At 45.5% G+C, this 17,750-nt stretch overlaps 1 protein-coding gene and 1 pseudogene across 1 annotated transcript in view; both read right to left on the minus strand.

Moving 5' to 3' along the window:
* Positions 1–684: 684 nt before the first annotated feature.
* Positions 685–17,750, minus strand: part of LOC140843905 (nuclear envelope pore membrane protein POM 121-like) — a 47,066-nt gene continuing 30,000 nt past the window's right edge. The window contains exons 4-13 of the mRNA XM_073214321.1: positions 17,379–17,516; positions 15,659–15,739; positions 13,944–14,115; positions 10,869–10,957; positions 10,185–10,255; positions 9,584–9,702; positions 9,354–9,456; positions 5,297–5,605; positions 2,731–3,054; positions 685–1,004 (exon numbers count right to left, since the gene is read on the minus strand). Coding sequence (XP_073070422.1) covers positions 811–1,004; positions 2,731–3,054; positions 5,297–5,605; positions 9,354–9,456; positions 9,584–9,702; positions 10,185–10,255; positions 10,869–10,957; positions 13,944–14,115; positions 15,659–15,739; positions 17,379–17,516 — 1,600 coding nt within the window. The 3' untranslated portion in view covers positions 685–810. The remainder of the gene's footprint in view (positions 1,005–2,730; positions 3,055–5,296; positions 5,606–9,353; positions 9,457–9,583; positions 9,703–10,184; positions 10,256–10,868; positions 10,958–13,943; positions 14,116–15,658; positions 15,740–17,378; positions 17,517–17,750) is intronic.
* Positions 6,916–8,220, minus strand: LOC140843699 (putative nuclear envelope pore membrane protein POM 121B; annotated as a pseudogene).

Below are 17,750 nucleotides of genomic sequence, written 5' to 3' on the forward strand. Positions count from 1 at the left end.
AAGGGAATGAGGAGGATGGGTGGGAAGGGAGGGATAAGGGGAGAGAAAAAGAATTGGGGCATTATGATTAGCATACATAATGTGGGGGTGAACAGGGAGGGCAAGGCAACACAGAGAAGACAAGTAGTGATTGTACAGCATCTTACTAGGCTGATGGACAGGGACGCTACTGGGGTTTGTGCGGGGTACTTGGTGAAGGGGGGAACCAAGTAAACTTACTGTTTTTCAGGTAATTGTAGACATACCAAAAAAAGAAAAATTTTTAAAGGCCATGAATGATCTTCCTTTCTGCCTGTCTCTTAATGTCATTTTATCCCACTTTCCTTTTTAAACCTGTAGCCACAGCTGCCTCTTCTCTGCTCATGAAAACATAAGCTCATCTCTGCCTTTGGGCCTTTGCTCTTGTTCCTACAACGTTCTCACCCACAGCCGCTGAACCTGCTCCCAACTCTGGAACTGCAGCCATGGCCTCAGTTTGCTATTGTCTCAGAAAGGTGGCCACTGTCTACCTAAATAGCTCCTCCAGTCATGAGTTACACTGCTACCTGATGCTGTTTATGAATAACTTCTGTGATAACATCTAAATCTTCACCACAGCATACAGCTCCAAAAGCAGAGACTGTGTCAGCACTTAAAACAGTGCCTTGCACTGCAGACCGAGACCATTCCAAATCTCACCTGCAATCCCAGACGTGTTCTGATGCGTGCTGGCCACATGGAAAGCAGATGGTGTGCTCTGGCCAGCTGCACCCAGGGAGTTTGGATTCAAGGCTCCCCAGAAGGGTTCTTGAGACCAGTTCTCCCACTCTGTCATGACCCAAAGCCACATGCCCCAGTGGTGGAGCTGCTGTTGGGGGCAGCCACGCTTGTCCCAAAGGCCCCACTGCCAGTGGGGCCAGCTGACACCCTGCATGTGAAGGGCTCTGAGATGGTGCTGCCAAATCCTGATGTACTGGTCCCACAGCTGGTGGTCTGGGTCACATCTCCAAAGCCGGAGGTGATGGCTGCAAAAAAGGAAGAAACATGGATCATTGTCTAACCCCATACACAAAAGTAAATTCAAAATTGATCGAACCCCTGAATGTAAGCCATGATACCCTAAAACTCTTAGAGAAGGATAGGCGAAAATATCGTGAACATAAACATGACCAACTTCTTCGTGAACATATCTCTCCAGGGAAAGGAAAGAAAAGCAAAAGTGAACAAATGGCACTATATCAAGCTTAAAAGCTTCTGTACAGTAAAGGGCACCATCAACAGAACAAAAGGGCATCCTATAGTATAGGAGAATATATTCATAAATGACATATCCGATGAAGGGTTGACATCCAAAATATATAAAGAGGTCACAAACCTCAGCAAACAAAAAGCAAATAATCCAATAAAAAAATGGGCAGGGGAGCTGAACAGGCAGTTCTCGAAAGAAGAAATTCAGATGGCCAATAGACACATAAAAAGATGCACCACATCGCTTGTCATCAGAGAAATGCAAACTAAAACCACAATGAGATATCACCTCACACCAGTAAGGAAAGCCAGCATCAGAAAGACAAACCACCACAAATGTTGGCAAGGTTGTGGAGAGAGGGGAAACCTGCTACACTGTTGGTGGGAATGTAAATTCGTTCAACCATTGTGGAAAGCAATATGGAGGTTCCTCAAAAAGCTTAAAATACAAATACCATTTGACCCAGGAATACCGTTCCTAGGAATTTACCCTAAGAGTACAGCAGCCCATTTTGAAAAAGACAGATGTACCCCTATGTTTATCGCAGCACTATTTACAATAGCCAAGAAATGGAAAAAACCTACGTGTCCATCAGTAGATGAATGTATACACAATGGAATATAATTCAGCATACAGGAGAAGAAAACAAATCCTACCATTTGTAACAACATGGATGGAGCTAGAGGGTATTATTCTCAGTGAAATAAGCGAGGCAGAGAAAGTCAAGTACCAAATGATTTCACTCATCTCTGGAGTATAAGAGCAAAGCAAAAACTGAAGGAACAAAACAGCAGCAGAATCACAGAACCCAAGAATGGACTAACAGTTACCAAAGGGAAAGGGACTGAGGAGGATGGGTGGGAAGTGTGGGATAAGGGCAAGGAAAAAGAAAGGGGGCATTATGATTAGCATGTATAATGTGGTGGGGCACGGGGAGGGCTAGGCTTCACAGAGAAGACAAGTACTGATTCTACAGCATGTTACTACACTGATGGAGAGTGACTCTAATGGGGTCTGTGCAGGGTACTTGGTGAAGGGGGGAGCCAAATAAACATAATGTTCCTAAGGTAATTATAGATAGATACCAAAAAAAAAAATCATTTTAAAAGGCCATGAATGATCTTCCTTTCTGCCTTTATCCCACTTTCCTTTATAACCTCTAGCCACACCTGGCTCTTCTCTGCTCATGAAAACATAAGCTCCTCTCTGCCTTCGGGCCTTTGCTCCTGTGCCTGCAACGTCCTCACCCCCAGCTGCTGTCCCTGCTCCCAACTCTGGAACTGCGGCCATGGCCTCAGTTTGCTATTGTCTCAGAAAGGCTGCCGCTGACTACCTAAATAGCTCCTCCAGTTATGAGTTACACTGCTACCTGATGCTGTTTACAGATAACTTCTGTGATAACATCTAAATCTTCACCACAGCATACAGCTGCGAGAGCGGAGACTGTGTCAGCACTTAAGACAGCGCCTGGCACTTCAGACTGAGCCCATTCCAAATCTCACCTGCAAACCCAGGCGTGTCCTGATGCGTGCTGGCCACATGGAAAGCAGATGGTGTGCTCTGGCCAGCTGCACCCAGGGAGTTTGGATTCAAGGCTCCCCAGAAAGGATTCTTGAGACCAGTTCTCCCACTCTGTCCTGACCCAACGCCACATGCCCCAGTGGTGGAGCTGCTGTTGGGGGCAGCCATGCTTGTCCCAAAGGCCCCACTGCCAGTGGGGCCAGCTGACACCCTGGATGTGAAGGGTGCTGAGATGGTGCTGCCAAACCCTGATGTACTGGTCCCACAGCTGGTCTGGGTCACATCTCCAAAGCCGGAGGTGATGGCTGCAATAAAGGAGGAAACATGGATCATTGTCTAACCCCATACACAAAAGTAAATTCAAAATTGATCGAATCCCTGAATGTAAGCCATGAAACCCTAAAACTCTTAGAGAAAGACAGGCGAAAATATCTTGAACATAAACGTGAGTAACTTCTTCGTGAACATGTCTCTCCAGGGAACGGAAAGAAAAGGAAAAATAAACAAATGGGAGCAGCCAAGTTTGAAAAAGACAGATGCACCCCTATGTTTATCGCAGCAGTATTTACAACAGCTAAGAAATTGAAGCAACCTAAGTGTCCATAAGTAGATGAATGGATAAAAAAGATGTGGTACATATACACAATGGAATATTATTCAGCCATAAGAAGAAAACAAATCCTATCATTTGCAACAACATGGATTGGCTAGAGGGTATTATAGTTAGTGAAATAAGCCAGGCAGAGAAAGAAAAATACCAAATGATTTTACTCATATGTGGAGTGAAAGAACAAAAAAACCTGAAGGAACAAAACAGCACTGGAATCATAGGACCCCAGAATGGACTAACAGTTACCAAAGGGAAAGGGACTGGGGAACATGGGTGGGAATGGAGGGATAAGGGTGGGGAAAAAGGAAGGGGAAAATAAAAGATTAGTACATATAATGTGGGGGGGGGCATGGGAAGGTCTGTGGAACACAGAGAAGACAATTAGTGATTCTACAACATCTTACAATTCTGATGGACAGTGAGTGTAATGGGGTGTGTGGCGTGGACTTGGTGAAAGGGGGAGTCTAGTAGACATAATGTTCATGTAATTGTAAATTAATGTATAAAAAAGCAACATACAGTTCTTCATTTTGTTAAATAAAATAGAAATTGTTAATACCTAAAAAAAAAATGGGCAGTGTAGTTGAACAGCTCTCCAAAGAAGAAATTCAGATGGCCAAGAGACACAAGAAAAGATGCTCCACATTGCTAGTCATCTGAGAAATACAAATTAAAACCACAATGAGATACCCCTTCACACCAGTAAGGATCGCCACCATCCAAAAGACAAACCACAACCAATGTTGGCCAGGTTGTGGAGAAAGGGGAACCCTCCTACACTGCTGGTGGGAATGTAAATTATTTCAACCATTGTGGAAAATAGTATGGAGCTTCCTTAAAAAGCTCAAAATAGAAATACCATTTGACCCAGGAATCCCACTTCTAGGAATTTACCCTAAGGGATGCAGCAGCCCAATTTGGAAAAGACAGATGCACCCCTATGTTTATCTCAGCACTATTTACAATAGCCAAGAAATGGAAGCAACCTAAATGTCCATCAGTAGATGAATGGATGAAGAAGATGTGGTACATATACACAAAGGAATATTATTCAGCCAAAAGAAGAAAACAAATCATACCATTTGCAACAACAGGGATGGAGCTGGAGGGTATTATCCTCAGTGAAATAAGCCAGACAGAGAAAGACAAGTACCAAATGATTTCACTCATATGTGGTATATAAGAACAAAGAAAAACTGAAGGAACAAAACAGCAGGAGAATCACAGAACCCAAGAATGGACTACCTATTGAAATGGACTAAAGGGAAAGGGACTGAGCAGGATGGGTGAGAAGGGAGGGATAAGGGCAGGAAAAAGAAAGGGGGCATTACAAATTGCATATATAATATGGGTGGGGGGCAAAGGGAGGACTGGGCAACACAGAGAAGACAAGTGGTGATTCTACAGCATCTTACTACACTGATGGACAGTGACTATAATAGGGTTCATGGGGGGGACTTGTTGAAGGGGCAAGCCTAGTAATCATAATGTTCTTCATGTAATTGTAGATTAATACCAAAAAATAAAAAACATTTTAAAAGTCCGTGAATGATCTTCCTTACTGCTTGTCGCTTAACGTCATTTTATCCCACTTTCCTTTTTAAACCTCTAGACACACCTGGCTCTTCTCTGCTCATGAAAACATAAGCTCATCTCTGACTTTGGGTCTTTGCTCCTGTGCCTGGAACGCCCTCACCCCCAGCCGCTGTCCCTGCTCCCAACTCTGGAACTACAGCCGTGGCCTCAGTTTGCTATTGTCTCAGAAAGGCTGCCGCTGACTACCTAAATAGCTCCTCCAGTCATGAGTTACACTGCTACCTGACGCTGTTTACAGATAACTTGTCTCTTCACCACAGCGTAGAGCTCCAAGAGTGCAGACTATGTTGGCACTTAAAACAGCACCTGACTCTGCAGACGGAGCCCATTCCAAATCTCACCTGTAAGCACAGACGTGTTCTGAGGTATGCTGGCCATGTAGAAGGCAAACAGTGTGCTCTGGCCAGATGCACCAAGGGAGTTCTGACTCAGGCATCCCCAGAAATGGGCTGTGCCACCAGTTCTCCCACTCTGTCCTTCCACAAAGTCGAATGCCCCAGTGGTGGAGCTGCTGTGGGGGGCTGACATGCTCATCCCAAAGTCCCCGCTGCCAGCGGGGCCTGCTGACACCCGGGATGTGAAGTGTGATGAGGTTGTGCTGCCACCGCTGCTGGTGGTCTGGGTTGTAGCTTCAAAGTCCGAGGTGATGGCTGCAAAAGAGGAGGAAATGAGGATCATTGTCTAACCCTATACACAAAAGTATATTTGAAATGGATCAAAGACCTGAATGTAAGCCATGAAACCATAAAACTCTTAGAAAAAACATAAGCAAAAATCTCTTGGACATAAACATGAGTGACTTCTTCATGAACATATCTCTCCTGGCAAGGGAAACAAAAGCAAAAATGAATAAGTCAAGCTGAAAATTTCTGTGCAGGGAAGGACACCATCAATAGAACAAAAAGGCATCCTACAGTATGGGAGAATATATTCATAAATGACAGATCTAATAAAGGGTTGACATCAACAATGTATAAAGAGCTCACATACCTCAACAAACAAAAAGCAAATAATCCAATTAAAAAATGGTCAGAGAAGCTGAACAGACAGTTCTCCAAAGAAGAAATTCAGATGGCCAACAGACACATGAAGAGATGCTCCACATCGCTAGTCATCAGAGAAATGCAAATTAAAACTACAGTGAGATATCACCTCACACCAGTAAGGATTGCCACCATCCAAAAGACAAAACAACAACAAATGCTGGCAAGGATGCAGTGAAAGGGGAACCCTCCTCCCCTGCTGGTGGGAATGTAATTTAGCTCAATCACTGTGGAAAGCAGTATGGAGGTTCCTCAAAAAATTCAAAATAGAAATACCATTTGACCCAGAAATACCACCTCTAGGAATTTACCCTAAGAATGCAGCAGCCCAATTTGGAAAAGACAGATGCACCCCTATGTTTATCGCAGCACTATTTACAATAGCCAAGAAATGAAAGGAACCTAAGTGTCCATCAGTAGATGAATGGATAAAGAAGAGGTGGTACATATACACAATGGAATATTATTCAGCCATAAGAAGAAAACAAATCCTACCATTTGCAACAACATGGATGGAGCTTGAGGGTATTATGCTCAGTGCAATAAGCCAGGTGGAGAAAGACAAGTACCAAATGATTTCACTCATCTGTGGAGTATAAGAACAAAGGAAAAACAGAAGAACAAAACAGCAGCAGAATCACAGAACCCAAGAAAGGACAACAGTTACCAAAAAGAAAGGGACTGAGGAGGATGGGTGGAAATGGAGGGAGAAGGGGGTGGAAGAAGAAAGGGGGCCTTATGATTAACATGTATAATATGGGTGGGGGTGCTTGGGGAGGGCTGTGCAACACATAGTAGACAAGTAGTGATTTTGCAGCATCTTACTACGCTGATGAACAGTGACTAATGGGGTATGTGGGGGGGACTTGGTGAAGGGGGGAGTCTAGTAAACATAATGTTCCTCAAGTAATTGTAGATTAATGATACCACAAAATAAAAAAATTGGAGGAAACAGCTGTGGTGCTTCCAAAGGCTGGATGGGTGCTGGAGATGGTACCAAAAAGAGAGGCTGCGGGTTTCAACCCATGAAAACCTGACCACACAGTGCTGCCAAAGGCTGGCTGGGGCGGGGCCAGAGCTGCTGAGCTTCCAAAAGGAAAGGAGCTGCCGAAGCTGGGGGCCAGTGCTGGCTGGCAGTCCACATCTGCTCTCTGTCAGTGGCTCCGAACGTGTGCTGTGGGGTGACTCCGGGATAGGATGGGACGGGGGGCCTGTTGCCGGAACTAAAGGGAATGTTGAAGGCTGGGGTGGTAGTGCTGCTAAATGTCAGTGCAGGCTGGCTCAGGGCGATGGGGGCGGAGGTCATGAGGGTGCCACTGAAGCCACCGAAACTGGTGGTGCTACTGCCAGCAGCTGTCTGGATGGCGCCGGGCAGGGACTGGCTGAAGGTGATGGCTGTTGTTGGAGCAGGCATGGCCAGAGCCTGCCAAACTGGAGTATGGAGCCCATGGCTGGGCAGAGCTGGCAGCAGAGGCAAGGGGGGACCCAAAGAGGACAGGCTGGGCAGTGGAAGCAGTGGGGCTGGTCATGCAGCTCACAGTGCTGGTCACACTGCTCACACCAAAGCCAAAGACAGGCTTCTGGGAGGAGTCTGTGGCTGTGCCAGTGGTGGTCCCCCAAATCGCTGCTGAGGGGACACTGACACTGGCCTGGCCAAGGAACAGAGGGGTATTCAATTCATGCTAGTGCCTGAAGTAGTTGTCTGACTGAAGGAGGAAGGAGTTGACAAGGGCAAAGATGTAGGTAGCCCTGTGCTGCTAAAAACAGGACTGAAAGTGAGGGGCAGTCTGCTGGTAGTCGGGGTGTGGGCAAGCTGGAAGATGCCTCCGTTGTGACTTGGGAATGGCTGGATGGCACAGGACCCTCCTTCCCACTTTTAGGTGGAGCCACAAAGATGGGCTTGAACATGGGATGTGCTGAAGACACAGCAGGAGCTGCCGAGGCAGAAGGGTTGGCAGGTGGTCTGCTCAGCGTTCCAAAGAGAATACTGGGCTTCAGGGTGGGGCCTGGGGCAGGTAGGCCTGGGGTTTGGCAGATGTCTCAGCCTGAGAGGCTGGAGGTAAGTTGGTGGCATCACTGGCTGGTATTGCGGGAGAGGCAGGGGTCAGCCCCGAGGAAGGGGCTGTGTATCTGGAGTCTGGGGAGGGGCCAGGGAGGGGCCCTGGCTGTGAAGAGCCAAGAGAGCCCAGAAGGCCAGGTGTCTGCAAGGACAAATGGGCCATGGGTGTGGCTGTTAGGCAGGGAAATACATATGAGTGGGGTGGAAAGAGTACAGCGTCAGCAAAGCCCGCTAGAAAGGACTCGGTTAACCAGTTAAATCTAGAAATCCAGAAAAGATTCAGAGTTAGTGAGTTAATCAGTCAAAGCTCAAAAGGTCAAGAGAAACTTGGCCTTGAAGGTTTGAATATTCCCCAGATAAAAGTATCTGAGCACAGCCCATGTCTTCATTGTGTCCATTAGATCATTGTATGATTCACTCTAGCCTGCTAAAAGGCCCACCTATAAACAGCAAAGTAAAGACAGGGAGATGCCACCTTAAAGCCAAAATTGTATTTAAAAAAAAACTAGGAAGTTTCAGAAGAAAGATTCTTAACATACTCTTTAGCAAACAAATAACTCTGCCCACCTGGGAGGAAAGGCAGACAGTCTTGATAAGCTAATTTGCAGAATTACCTAGAGGACTGATGAGTAACTTAATGTCTCATCAAAGATACTTGAGACCACTTAACAAGCCCACACCCTAGCTCTCTGTCACATTCCTGAAAAATCCTTAAAAGAGGGAGCCCCCAACCTTTCACTGTGCTCCTATGTGAGGTCACCCGGACTTTCTAAGTGAGTAACCTTTTAACTTTAAACTCCCTCTTTTCAACCTTTCAGGGTGCTGCACTCCTCTCTGAGGTCACCTGCACTTCCTAAGTGCATAACTTCAACTCTTCCCAACCTTTCAGGGCACTCCTCTCTCTGAAGTCACCCACACTTTCTAAGTGTGTGACCTTTTAATCTTAAACTCTTTCTCTCCAACCTTTCAGGGCACTCCTCCCTCTCTGAAGTCATCTGCACTTCTTTCTGGCTAAGTAACTTTAAATAAAACTTTTACTCTACTTTACTACTGTGTCTCTGCCCTTCAATTCTTTTTCATGGCGGGGACAAGAATGGAATAAAATACACAATGCCTCCCACCCAACATTGCCACTGAAGCAGATTCTAGGAAGAAGAACAGAAAATGTCAACTATGGTATCTCAGACGCGATGGTATTTGGTGCTCTAAAAGCCTTGCTGGGCCAGGGATTCAGGAGTCAACAAATATGACTCTGGGAACCATCTCTGGAGTGTGAAATTAACCCATATTCCTTACCAGTCTTATCCTCGAAGATCCTCTTCAGCCACTGTGACTGAGCTTGCTTCTCCTGGTAATACTCTTCGACCGTGATCGAGCCACCGATCCAGGGAGCTGGAGGCTACCAAGAGAAAAAGGAGAAGCCAAGCCAGTCAGAAGGAAGTGAAAGAAACTTGTACTGACCCTTCCATTCCTGAGATGCAGGGGAGCCAGACTGGGGTGGGCAGGTGTGGGTGGACAGAACATACCAAGATCAGCAGGATCCCTCGCCTGGAGGGCACCAGGGGAAACTTGCGTCTGCATGGCTGGGAGCTGCTGGGTGTCCCTGGAGAATCCCAGGAGTTCTGCTCCCTACATGTGGTTGTATCTGCAAATAAAGTATCAGACTTACTTTCTTCCTGCTCTCTTCCAGAAATGGAGAGGCTTGTCTATCCAGCCTAGTCTTTAATACTGAACTTTCACTAGGTGTCTCTGAGATTCTATCTTCTATGGTTTGGGCACTTGGATGGTGTTGGCAAGATTATTTCTAACAGTCAAGACAATGTGAAGTGGTCATTGCTCCAAATACGTGCACATGGTTGCTTACTGGACAGAAATTGCCTGGTCTGCTCAGATTCCCCCACCTAGGCTTACCTTACCCCAAACCCCCCAGGTGGCCTGGGTTATGCTATATGAGTCTGGGCAACCTTTCTCCCTTACCAGACCATAAACCCCAAAGGACAGGAACATCTCTCTCTGTAACTACCAAGCCCCACACAAATCAAGGCTCAGTACGTGTTGCCAGTGGGTTGTGGTCCATGAGCCCTCCATACACTACCACCAACACATGCCACGTGTTCATCAACTTACCCTGTTCTCTCTGGGACTCCTTGTTTACCGGCGGAGCAGAAGAGCCAGATCCCTGAGGACCGTCCTCTTCTCTGTAGGACGAAGGCACAATTAAGTTTAGAAAAGCACTGGATAACTTCTTACACCCTCCTCACTACCAACTGACCAAAGTCTAGAACAACCATGACTAAGATCTCAGTGTGTCAAGACAACAAAAATAAGCAAAGAAAATTCCTAAAGAAATGAAGGGAGGCAGTTCACAGAAGCCATAGATACACCTTTGTCTTAAAACAAGCAGAAAACAATCTTCAGAACCTTACATACAACCTGCCAAGTTTCTGAGAGTCCCAGTCACACCTCTATCTCTAAGAAAACAGCATTCTAGTCCGGCACCTAAGGGGTCAGCTGGGGTCTAGGATGTGAAGCCTGCTGCCCACCCCCATCAGTCACTCTGTTTACTCTGTCCCATGCAAGCTCTTCCCCTTACGCCCCAGCCCCTCACGCTGCAGCATGAGGGGAAGCAGAGGCCAGTGTGGTCACACTGTGTGAGGACTGCAAGAGAGAGCAATTCAGGGCAGCACCGTCTCTGCCCTTTAGATGTGAACCGTTTTGATTCTCCAAATCAGAGTCTCAGAAAGCCTAAGAGCCAAGTAAATTTCCCTCCTTTCCCACCCTCATTAATCCACACAGCAAATCACCGATTACCTCCTTTTCTTTTCTGGACTCTCTGGTGTCTGTGAGCAGGAGAAGGCTGAGCTGGAGAAGTGTGAGGCACTGGGACGCCTCTTCCAGAGCTAAAAGCCAAAACACAAGTCACGTGACTGACCCTTGGGAATAACATAGGATCTGACCTTACATAATTCTGTGGCTCTAATCCATCACTGTATATAAAGTCTCCTTTTCAAGTGACTAAAAAAACATTTCTTTGTGAAGTGGGGCTTCTGAAAAGTGAGTCAATTGCCAGTATTTGAAAGGGTTGTCATTGGCCAAAGTTGGAAAAGTTGCATCAGAAAGAGCAGCTACACTATACTGAGGATCATGAAATGTTTATAAAATATCAGTTCATAAAGACAACACAGCAAGAATCATACTGGTCACCTTTGGAGTTAACTACGGCATCAGTGCCTGCTTATTATCCTGCCACTCCTATAGATAGGGTTTGTTCTTCTATCTAGAATTACACAGACCTTCAGTTAACAAATGCAGAGGGAAGGACAGAATTAGAACATCACCATTTTGCCACAATGGACATAGACAAAGGCGAAAAATGGCCACTAAAATCAGCAGGTGAAAAGCTCATAGGAACAATAAAGTGAAGGATCAGACTGACACCTGAGCCCAGTGGGAGGCAACCACACAGCACGTGGTCCCGATGTGATGCGATCAGAAGTGCACAGCAGCACCTCTGCCCAAATCACTGAACTTGAAACTCATCAAGCCTCAGGAGCCAACTGCCTATTTACAGGGAAAAAAGGGATAGAGTACTTGTCAAAATGGCACCATGACGAAAACAAAGTCCAGAATGCAGTAAATTCTATAGAACATAATGACTCAGACTTTTCAAAAGTAAGAAAAAGCGTAGTAGTAGTACCGTTGATTGAGTCTAAGAGAGGCCTGACGACCCCACTGCGGGGGAAGGCGCGCGCGTCCGCCGCCCCAGCCCGTGTGCTCCGCGCCTGCGGCGGCAGCAGCCGCGAGGACAGCCCGTGGGGGAAGCCTGACAGCTGGAGGCTGCCAGGGGGTGCCGGCTGCGCGGGCCTGGAGCGCCCGGGGAGGCCGCGCTGTGAAGCCAGCGATCTGCCGCCTGCGGCTCCTCGGACGGGCCGAGGCGCTGGGAGCCGGGACCCGGCACCCGGGATAGCTGGCATCCTGGCGGGGCCCGCGCACCCTGGGGCTGTGTCTGGCGCGCCCCAGGACCGCGGAGGGGTTCTGCCACTGCAGGGAGCTTGCCGGGCCGGCCGGCCGGCCTGAGCAATGCGCCCGGGGAGGAGGAAGCCCTGGTGCATGCGCTCCTCCCGCGGTCGACCAAGCAGCTGCCCGTGACGCGGGGGTGGCTTCCCGTGGGGCTACGTGGCGGGCTGTGGGAACGCGGGCTCTGCCCCCGGGGGACCGACGGGAGGCGGAGGGCGCGTCCCTCACCCCGCCCACCCCTGGCGTCCTGGCACCCCTCCCCTGGTGCCCAGCCCCCGGTGCAGAGCTCTGAGCATCATCGCTCTGCCCAGGCCTGTTAAAAAGTTGATTGTTTTTACCCTGTCTGCTTTTTAGGCCATCAGATGCAACCTTGCATAATGCTAAGTCTGAAGCTCTGAGTGTGTATTAAGTCCCCTGAAATGTAAATTTCGGTACTTATTTTGGTGGCACTTCTTGAATGCTTACTATGGACAGTGTAGACGCATGAACACTTTACATGTACTGCCTCACAACTATCTTATGAAGTAGGTCAAAATCATTAATTCCATAAGTATACAACCTTACCTTCAGATTTTTTGTTACATATATTAATTAAATACCTTTAATGCTAAAAAAAAAAAAAAGAGTCTAAGAGATATGTGAACCAAACACAATGAGTTGATTTTTGGTCCCTGATTCAAAGTAACTGTAATAAGACAGGGAGGGTAAGAAGGGCAAATTGGAGTGATAATAACTAACATTAAGTCATTATTATTCAGAGGAATAGAGGCATTGTGGTTATTAATGTTCAAAAAGTTTTAAAAATACACTGAAGTACCTACAGGTGAAACAACGTGTTTGTACTTTAAAACACAAGAGGAAAACCAATTTGGGGTGGGGGTGTTGATGGATCAGGACTGACAAAACACTGTTAACTGCTGGAGCCACATGGAGGTTCATTATGATATTTTTCCTTCCTTTTGTGTATGTATGACATTTGACATAAAATTGTAAGAAGGGGCAATGACTATGTATGTCAGGTCTGTTGTGGTCACTGATTGAGGAAACGTGTGTACAGTGCTCAGCAGAGGGCCTAGTGCAGAATAGATCCAGGTAAAGCTTCGTACTATTATGCTCTGCATTGTCATAACTGCTTGGCCAGGGCCTTAATCTCCTATATTTGTCATTTATCATTAATGTGTCATTTATATTACTCTAAGAGCCTTCTGTATGCATGAAAACTTATGTCAAATTCTTTCTCCTCTCTAAAACCTCCTTCATGCACGTGTTACTTTTTTTCCAGCTCCTATATATTGGGTGCTTGCTTACTGACAAGCACTGTAATGGGTGCTTTTCAAACATTACCTTCAATCTTTATAACAATCCTTTAGAGATGAGAAAAAGAGAGTTTAAGTCATTTACCTGCCCAAGAGTCTGTAGCTACTAAGTGCCAAAGTCAAGATTTGAACCCAAGTCATTCTGGTAGCAAAACTTGATTTGTTCTTCGGTCTACACTACATCCTTTCTAAAAATAATTATAACCACTTATTTTTAAAACTTTCATTCAATTCCCAGTGCCTAGAGGATGAATTTACGACCCAATGCAATCAGACTCAATCTACCTTTTTAATCAAATTAGTACCATTTTTTAAATTATTCATCCTCTGTCTATTTATCTATAATAATGGCTCTGTCTTGTATCAGGTTTCCACATAGGCATTCTGGGCTTTCTAGTTTGTTCCACTGGTCCATAGCGATCATTCAAGGGTTGGTAACTGCTGTTAGCTTAGAGGTGATCTCAGCATCTGACAGAAGGTGGCTAGTAAACACTGCATAATCAACTAATAAATGCAAAGAGCCCAATTCTGCCACACCACCAGGTGCGTGTACCTGAGAGATGCCTCCAGTAGAAGTGTAGGAACTGGTAATGGCATTGTGGCTGGACATACGGATGCCACATGCACATGTGCCCTTCGAGCAGCTCACAGCAGAGGTGCAGGTTCTCTTACACAGCTTGCCATCTGAGCTCTGGGCACTGAGGCCTCTCTTTAGAGGCCCAGGCCTAACAGGGAAATAAAAGGGGAAAACACAGATGTGCTACTGAAAGGCACCAACATTGTTTTAAGGCTTCATCCACAGTCACAAAATCATTCTAACACAATGGAAAAGGATAATGTTGTTAATTTTACTGCTAATTCGGCTAAACATGTCTCACAAAGTCAGAAAGGGAAAGCTCAGTATTTAAAAAATTAAAAGTATGATTCTACTTATATATACTCTAGGAAATGCACACAAATTTATAGTGACAGAATGGGGACCAATGGATGCCTGGCAACAGGGACAGGATGAGAGGGAGATTTTAAGGCTTCACCACGGGGCACGGGGAAACTTCTGGCAGTGATGGTGATGTTCATTATCTTAACTGTGGTGATGGTTTCGTGGGTGTGAAATTTAGACAAAATAGTTATTGTGGCAAGTTACTCAAAATGTTCCTCTCTGATTTCAAAGAGGAAAATTTATAGGACAATAATTCTGATAGGGATACATGTCAAAATTGATCAAATGGTACACTTCAAAGAGGCACAGTTTATTTATGTCAATTACACCTCAATAAAGGTGTTAAAAAAAAGTTTAGGAGGAACCAACCACTTTTTCTAAGATTCAAACTGAAACAGAAATTCCCTAAACATCTTTCCTGTGAAACAGTCATCCAACCTTTGTGACAGCACAGACAGCTCACTGTCTCCTGGCTGATGAATGCCAACCACAGAGCAGTTTATCCCTGCACTAGATGCAAACACACTTTCTCTTTCACTTACTTCACCTATGGATCCCATCTGGAGCCAAGCCAAGCCAATTGTCCTCCTTTCATGTGATAGTCCTTCAGGTTTTTGCAGGCCATTATCCTTCCCTCCCTCATTTCTTTACACCCCTGAGGTTTTTCTCCTCTGGGCTAGTGCTTATGTACCTTTAGAACCCCCTCAGCCACCACCACCCCGTGGCATCTTGAGTTGCTTCACTCTCTCGCAGTGAATTTCGGTCTGTGTCTGCGGCCCCTTGCAGGGCAGCACAGCCCACCAGCAGCCCTCTGCGGACAGCAGGACTAAGGCATTAGGACCACCGCTGACCTGGCTTCTCCTGGTCTTTGTTCTGCTATCAGCCCAGAGGAGGAGCATGTTACGCTTTTTTGGCAGCCGTATCATAGCGCTGACTCAGTTTAAAAATGTAACTTACCCCAAGCCTTTTCACACACATTTCCAGCCTCTTTCCCTCCCAGCCAATTCTTCCTCAAATATAATTAAGCTAAAAGGCAGAAATCTCACATTTTTCTTAAATTTTGTACTGCTATATTCTATCCATTGCAGAAACCTTGTGATCTTTTTGTTACATACTTGGTTATTCAGTGTATCTACAAACCGTCTTAGCCTTGGCATATTTTATGCATATTAAAGAAAAATAGTAAAAGGAATTAGACAAAATAGTTATTGTGGCAAGTTACTCAAAATGTTCCTCTCTGACTTCAAAGAGGAAAACTTACAGGTCAATAAGTCTGATAATGACCCTTTCCCAAACAGGACACCTCACCCAGATGGATTCTCACTTACTCAGGCACAAAAGCAGCAGGGACTCTGTTGGCCACCTCGGGCTTAAAAGCTGAATGGCCACTCCCACTGCTGTCATGGCACCTGTGACAAATCACAAACCCTCAGTTAGATGATACAACCTCTCCTTTAAAGCATACTCTCATATTCCTGGGATCTTATACTCTTTTTACAGAACATAGGTTCATGTGAGACAAGAAAAGGTTGCCTCAGATCTCAAAGATTCAGGAAGGTCAATTTATTCTAGGACTGTCCTAATCTAATCAGAAAAGTATAAAAATGCATCAAGACCTTTTGAACTATTCAGGTGTACTGATTATTTGCTAACTTCTTACCAAAGCACTGCAATCACAAATTTAATATCCTACCATCTGTAAACTAAAGACAAAAAAACACTTTAGCGACCCACCTACACACATCCCCCAGTGCTCTCACTTAGCTCAGTCTGTAAGAGAAGAACTTCACAGGTCACAGATAAGGGCCTGCGCATGGTGCACATAATCACTGCTTATTCCAATTACGGGAAACACAACACAGAGCCCTCAGTTATAGGCTCACTGGGGTCTAGACAAATTACCAACCTGGAGAACATGAGAAACCTGTTTTGACCATAAGAACAGTTATTTTCTCTCTGACCTCCAACACACCATCTCCCTCTGCCACTCCCGCTTAGTTGGCTGACATGAGCTCAGACTGCTCACTCGTAAAGCATATCCCTAGTATTCATTACCTGATCTTCCAACGTTACTTCCAATCAATCTTCCAAAGAACACACTTGCATTTATTAGTATTTCCTTACCTAATGCTGCCATCTACAGTATCAAAGATGGCCAGCTGTGAACCTGCAGGTTATGGCTAACCTGGTGTAACTGATGAGGACAATGGTTCTATTTCTCAAATGTAGGGCCTGCTGTCTCCTCAGAGTATGTGTCCCTGACCACCTTATATACAGAGCTCCCCCTTTCTCATGACCCTTTTATAGCACTGCTTTTTAAAAATCTTCATATACTTACAATCTGTAATTACCCTGTTTCATTGATTACCCAAGTCCCAGGAGACCTTTGTCTAGCTCACTGCTCTATCCACAGTCCCTGGAGTAGGCTCTGACACATGGTGGGGCTTGGAACTTGTTGAATTACAAGAAAATCCTTAACTGACTCCTTGGAAAGCAACAAGCAGTTCTACAGCTTACTCAGCACCTTCAACTTCTTCTCTTTCCATCAAGGAAACAGACTGCTTACTCTATTTTCGTTACATTTTCAAAAACCAAATAATGAAACTGGTTTTACTCTCATTACTCATAAAGCTACCATACTCCAGTCTTCACTGTTCTTTGCTAAGTATTTCCTTCAGCACAAACATGACACCTAAGCTGATGGTCACCCAAATAACTGACCACCACAAGGCGAAGACTTTCAGCATTCTCTCAAAATAAAATTTAACACATTTATATCAAAAGTATGAAGCTGATGTGGCCAGTAACTGTCGGCTTTTCTCTAGTACTTATGGAAAAGGTATATTACAAAATGTATGTAACCTGTGCCTAATGAAAGGCATAGCATTAAAGCTCTTGTTACCAAGATCTTCCATGAAAGCCAAAGAAGGGGACCTGCTGTTCATACACAGGAGGTGGCCTCTGAGTCTTTTTGGGAGTGATCTCTCTTTCAACAAGTCCCAGGAGCCCGTGTGGGAGGCACGCTGAGTACTCTGCAGGGCGTGGTACCTTCTTTTGTCCTGACCAGCAGCAGATGTTTGGTCTTCCTCCTGCTCCACTGTCCTTTTCTTCCTCTTCCAACATTTGAGGGCAAGCAGAACAGCCTCCTTTGACCACGGGTCTGGGGCCTTAGGGATATGCGCTGCTCTGTAACAGAAAACAGGATTCTAGCATTAAGATATTCTGATTATCATGCTACATAGCATGAACTTCAGGCGCTGGAAATTAGAAGCTATCCAACAAGCAAAAGGGTACTTTATACACTCACACAAATTGCCCTTAGCTGTTAAAGCCACAGTCTTGGGAAAAACCCAAAAAATTAAAAACTGCTCAATAACTAGAACTTGAGATTTCTCCTTCACATAAGGAGCTTCTTCCTTT

Source organism: Manis javanica, chromosome 10, assembly GCF_040802235.1.
Source record: "Manis javanica isolate MJ-LG chromosome 10, MJ_LKY, whole genome shotgun sequence".
NCBI lineage: Eukaryota > Metazoa > Chordata > Mammalia > Pholidota > Manidae > Manis > Manis javanica.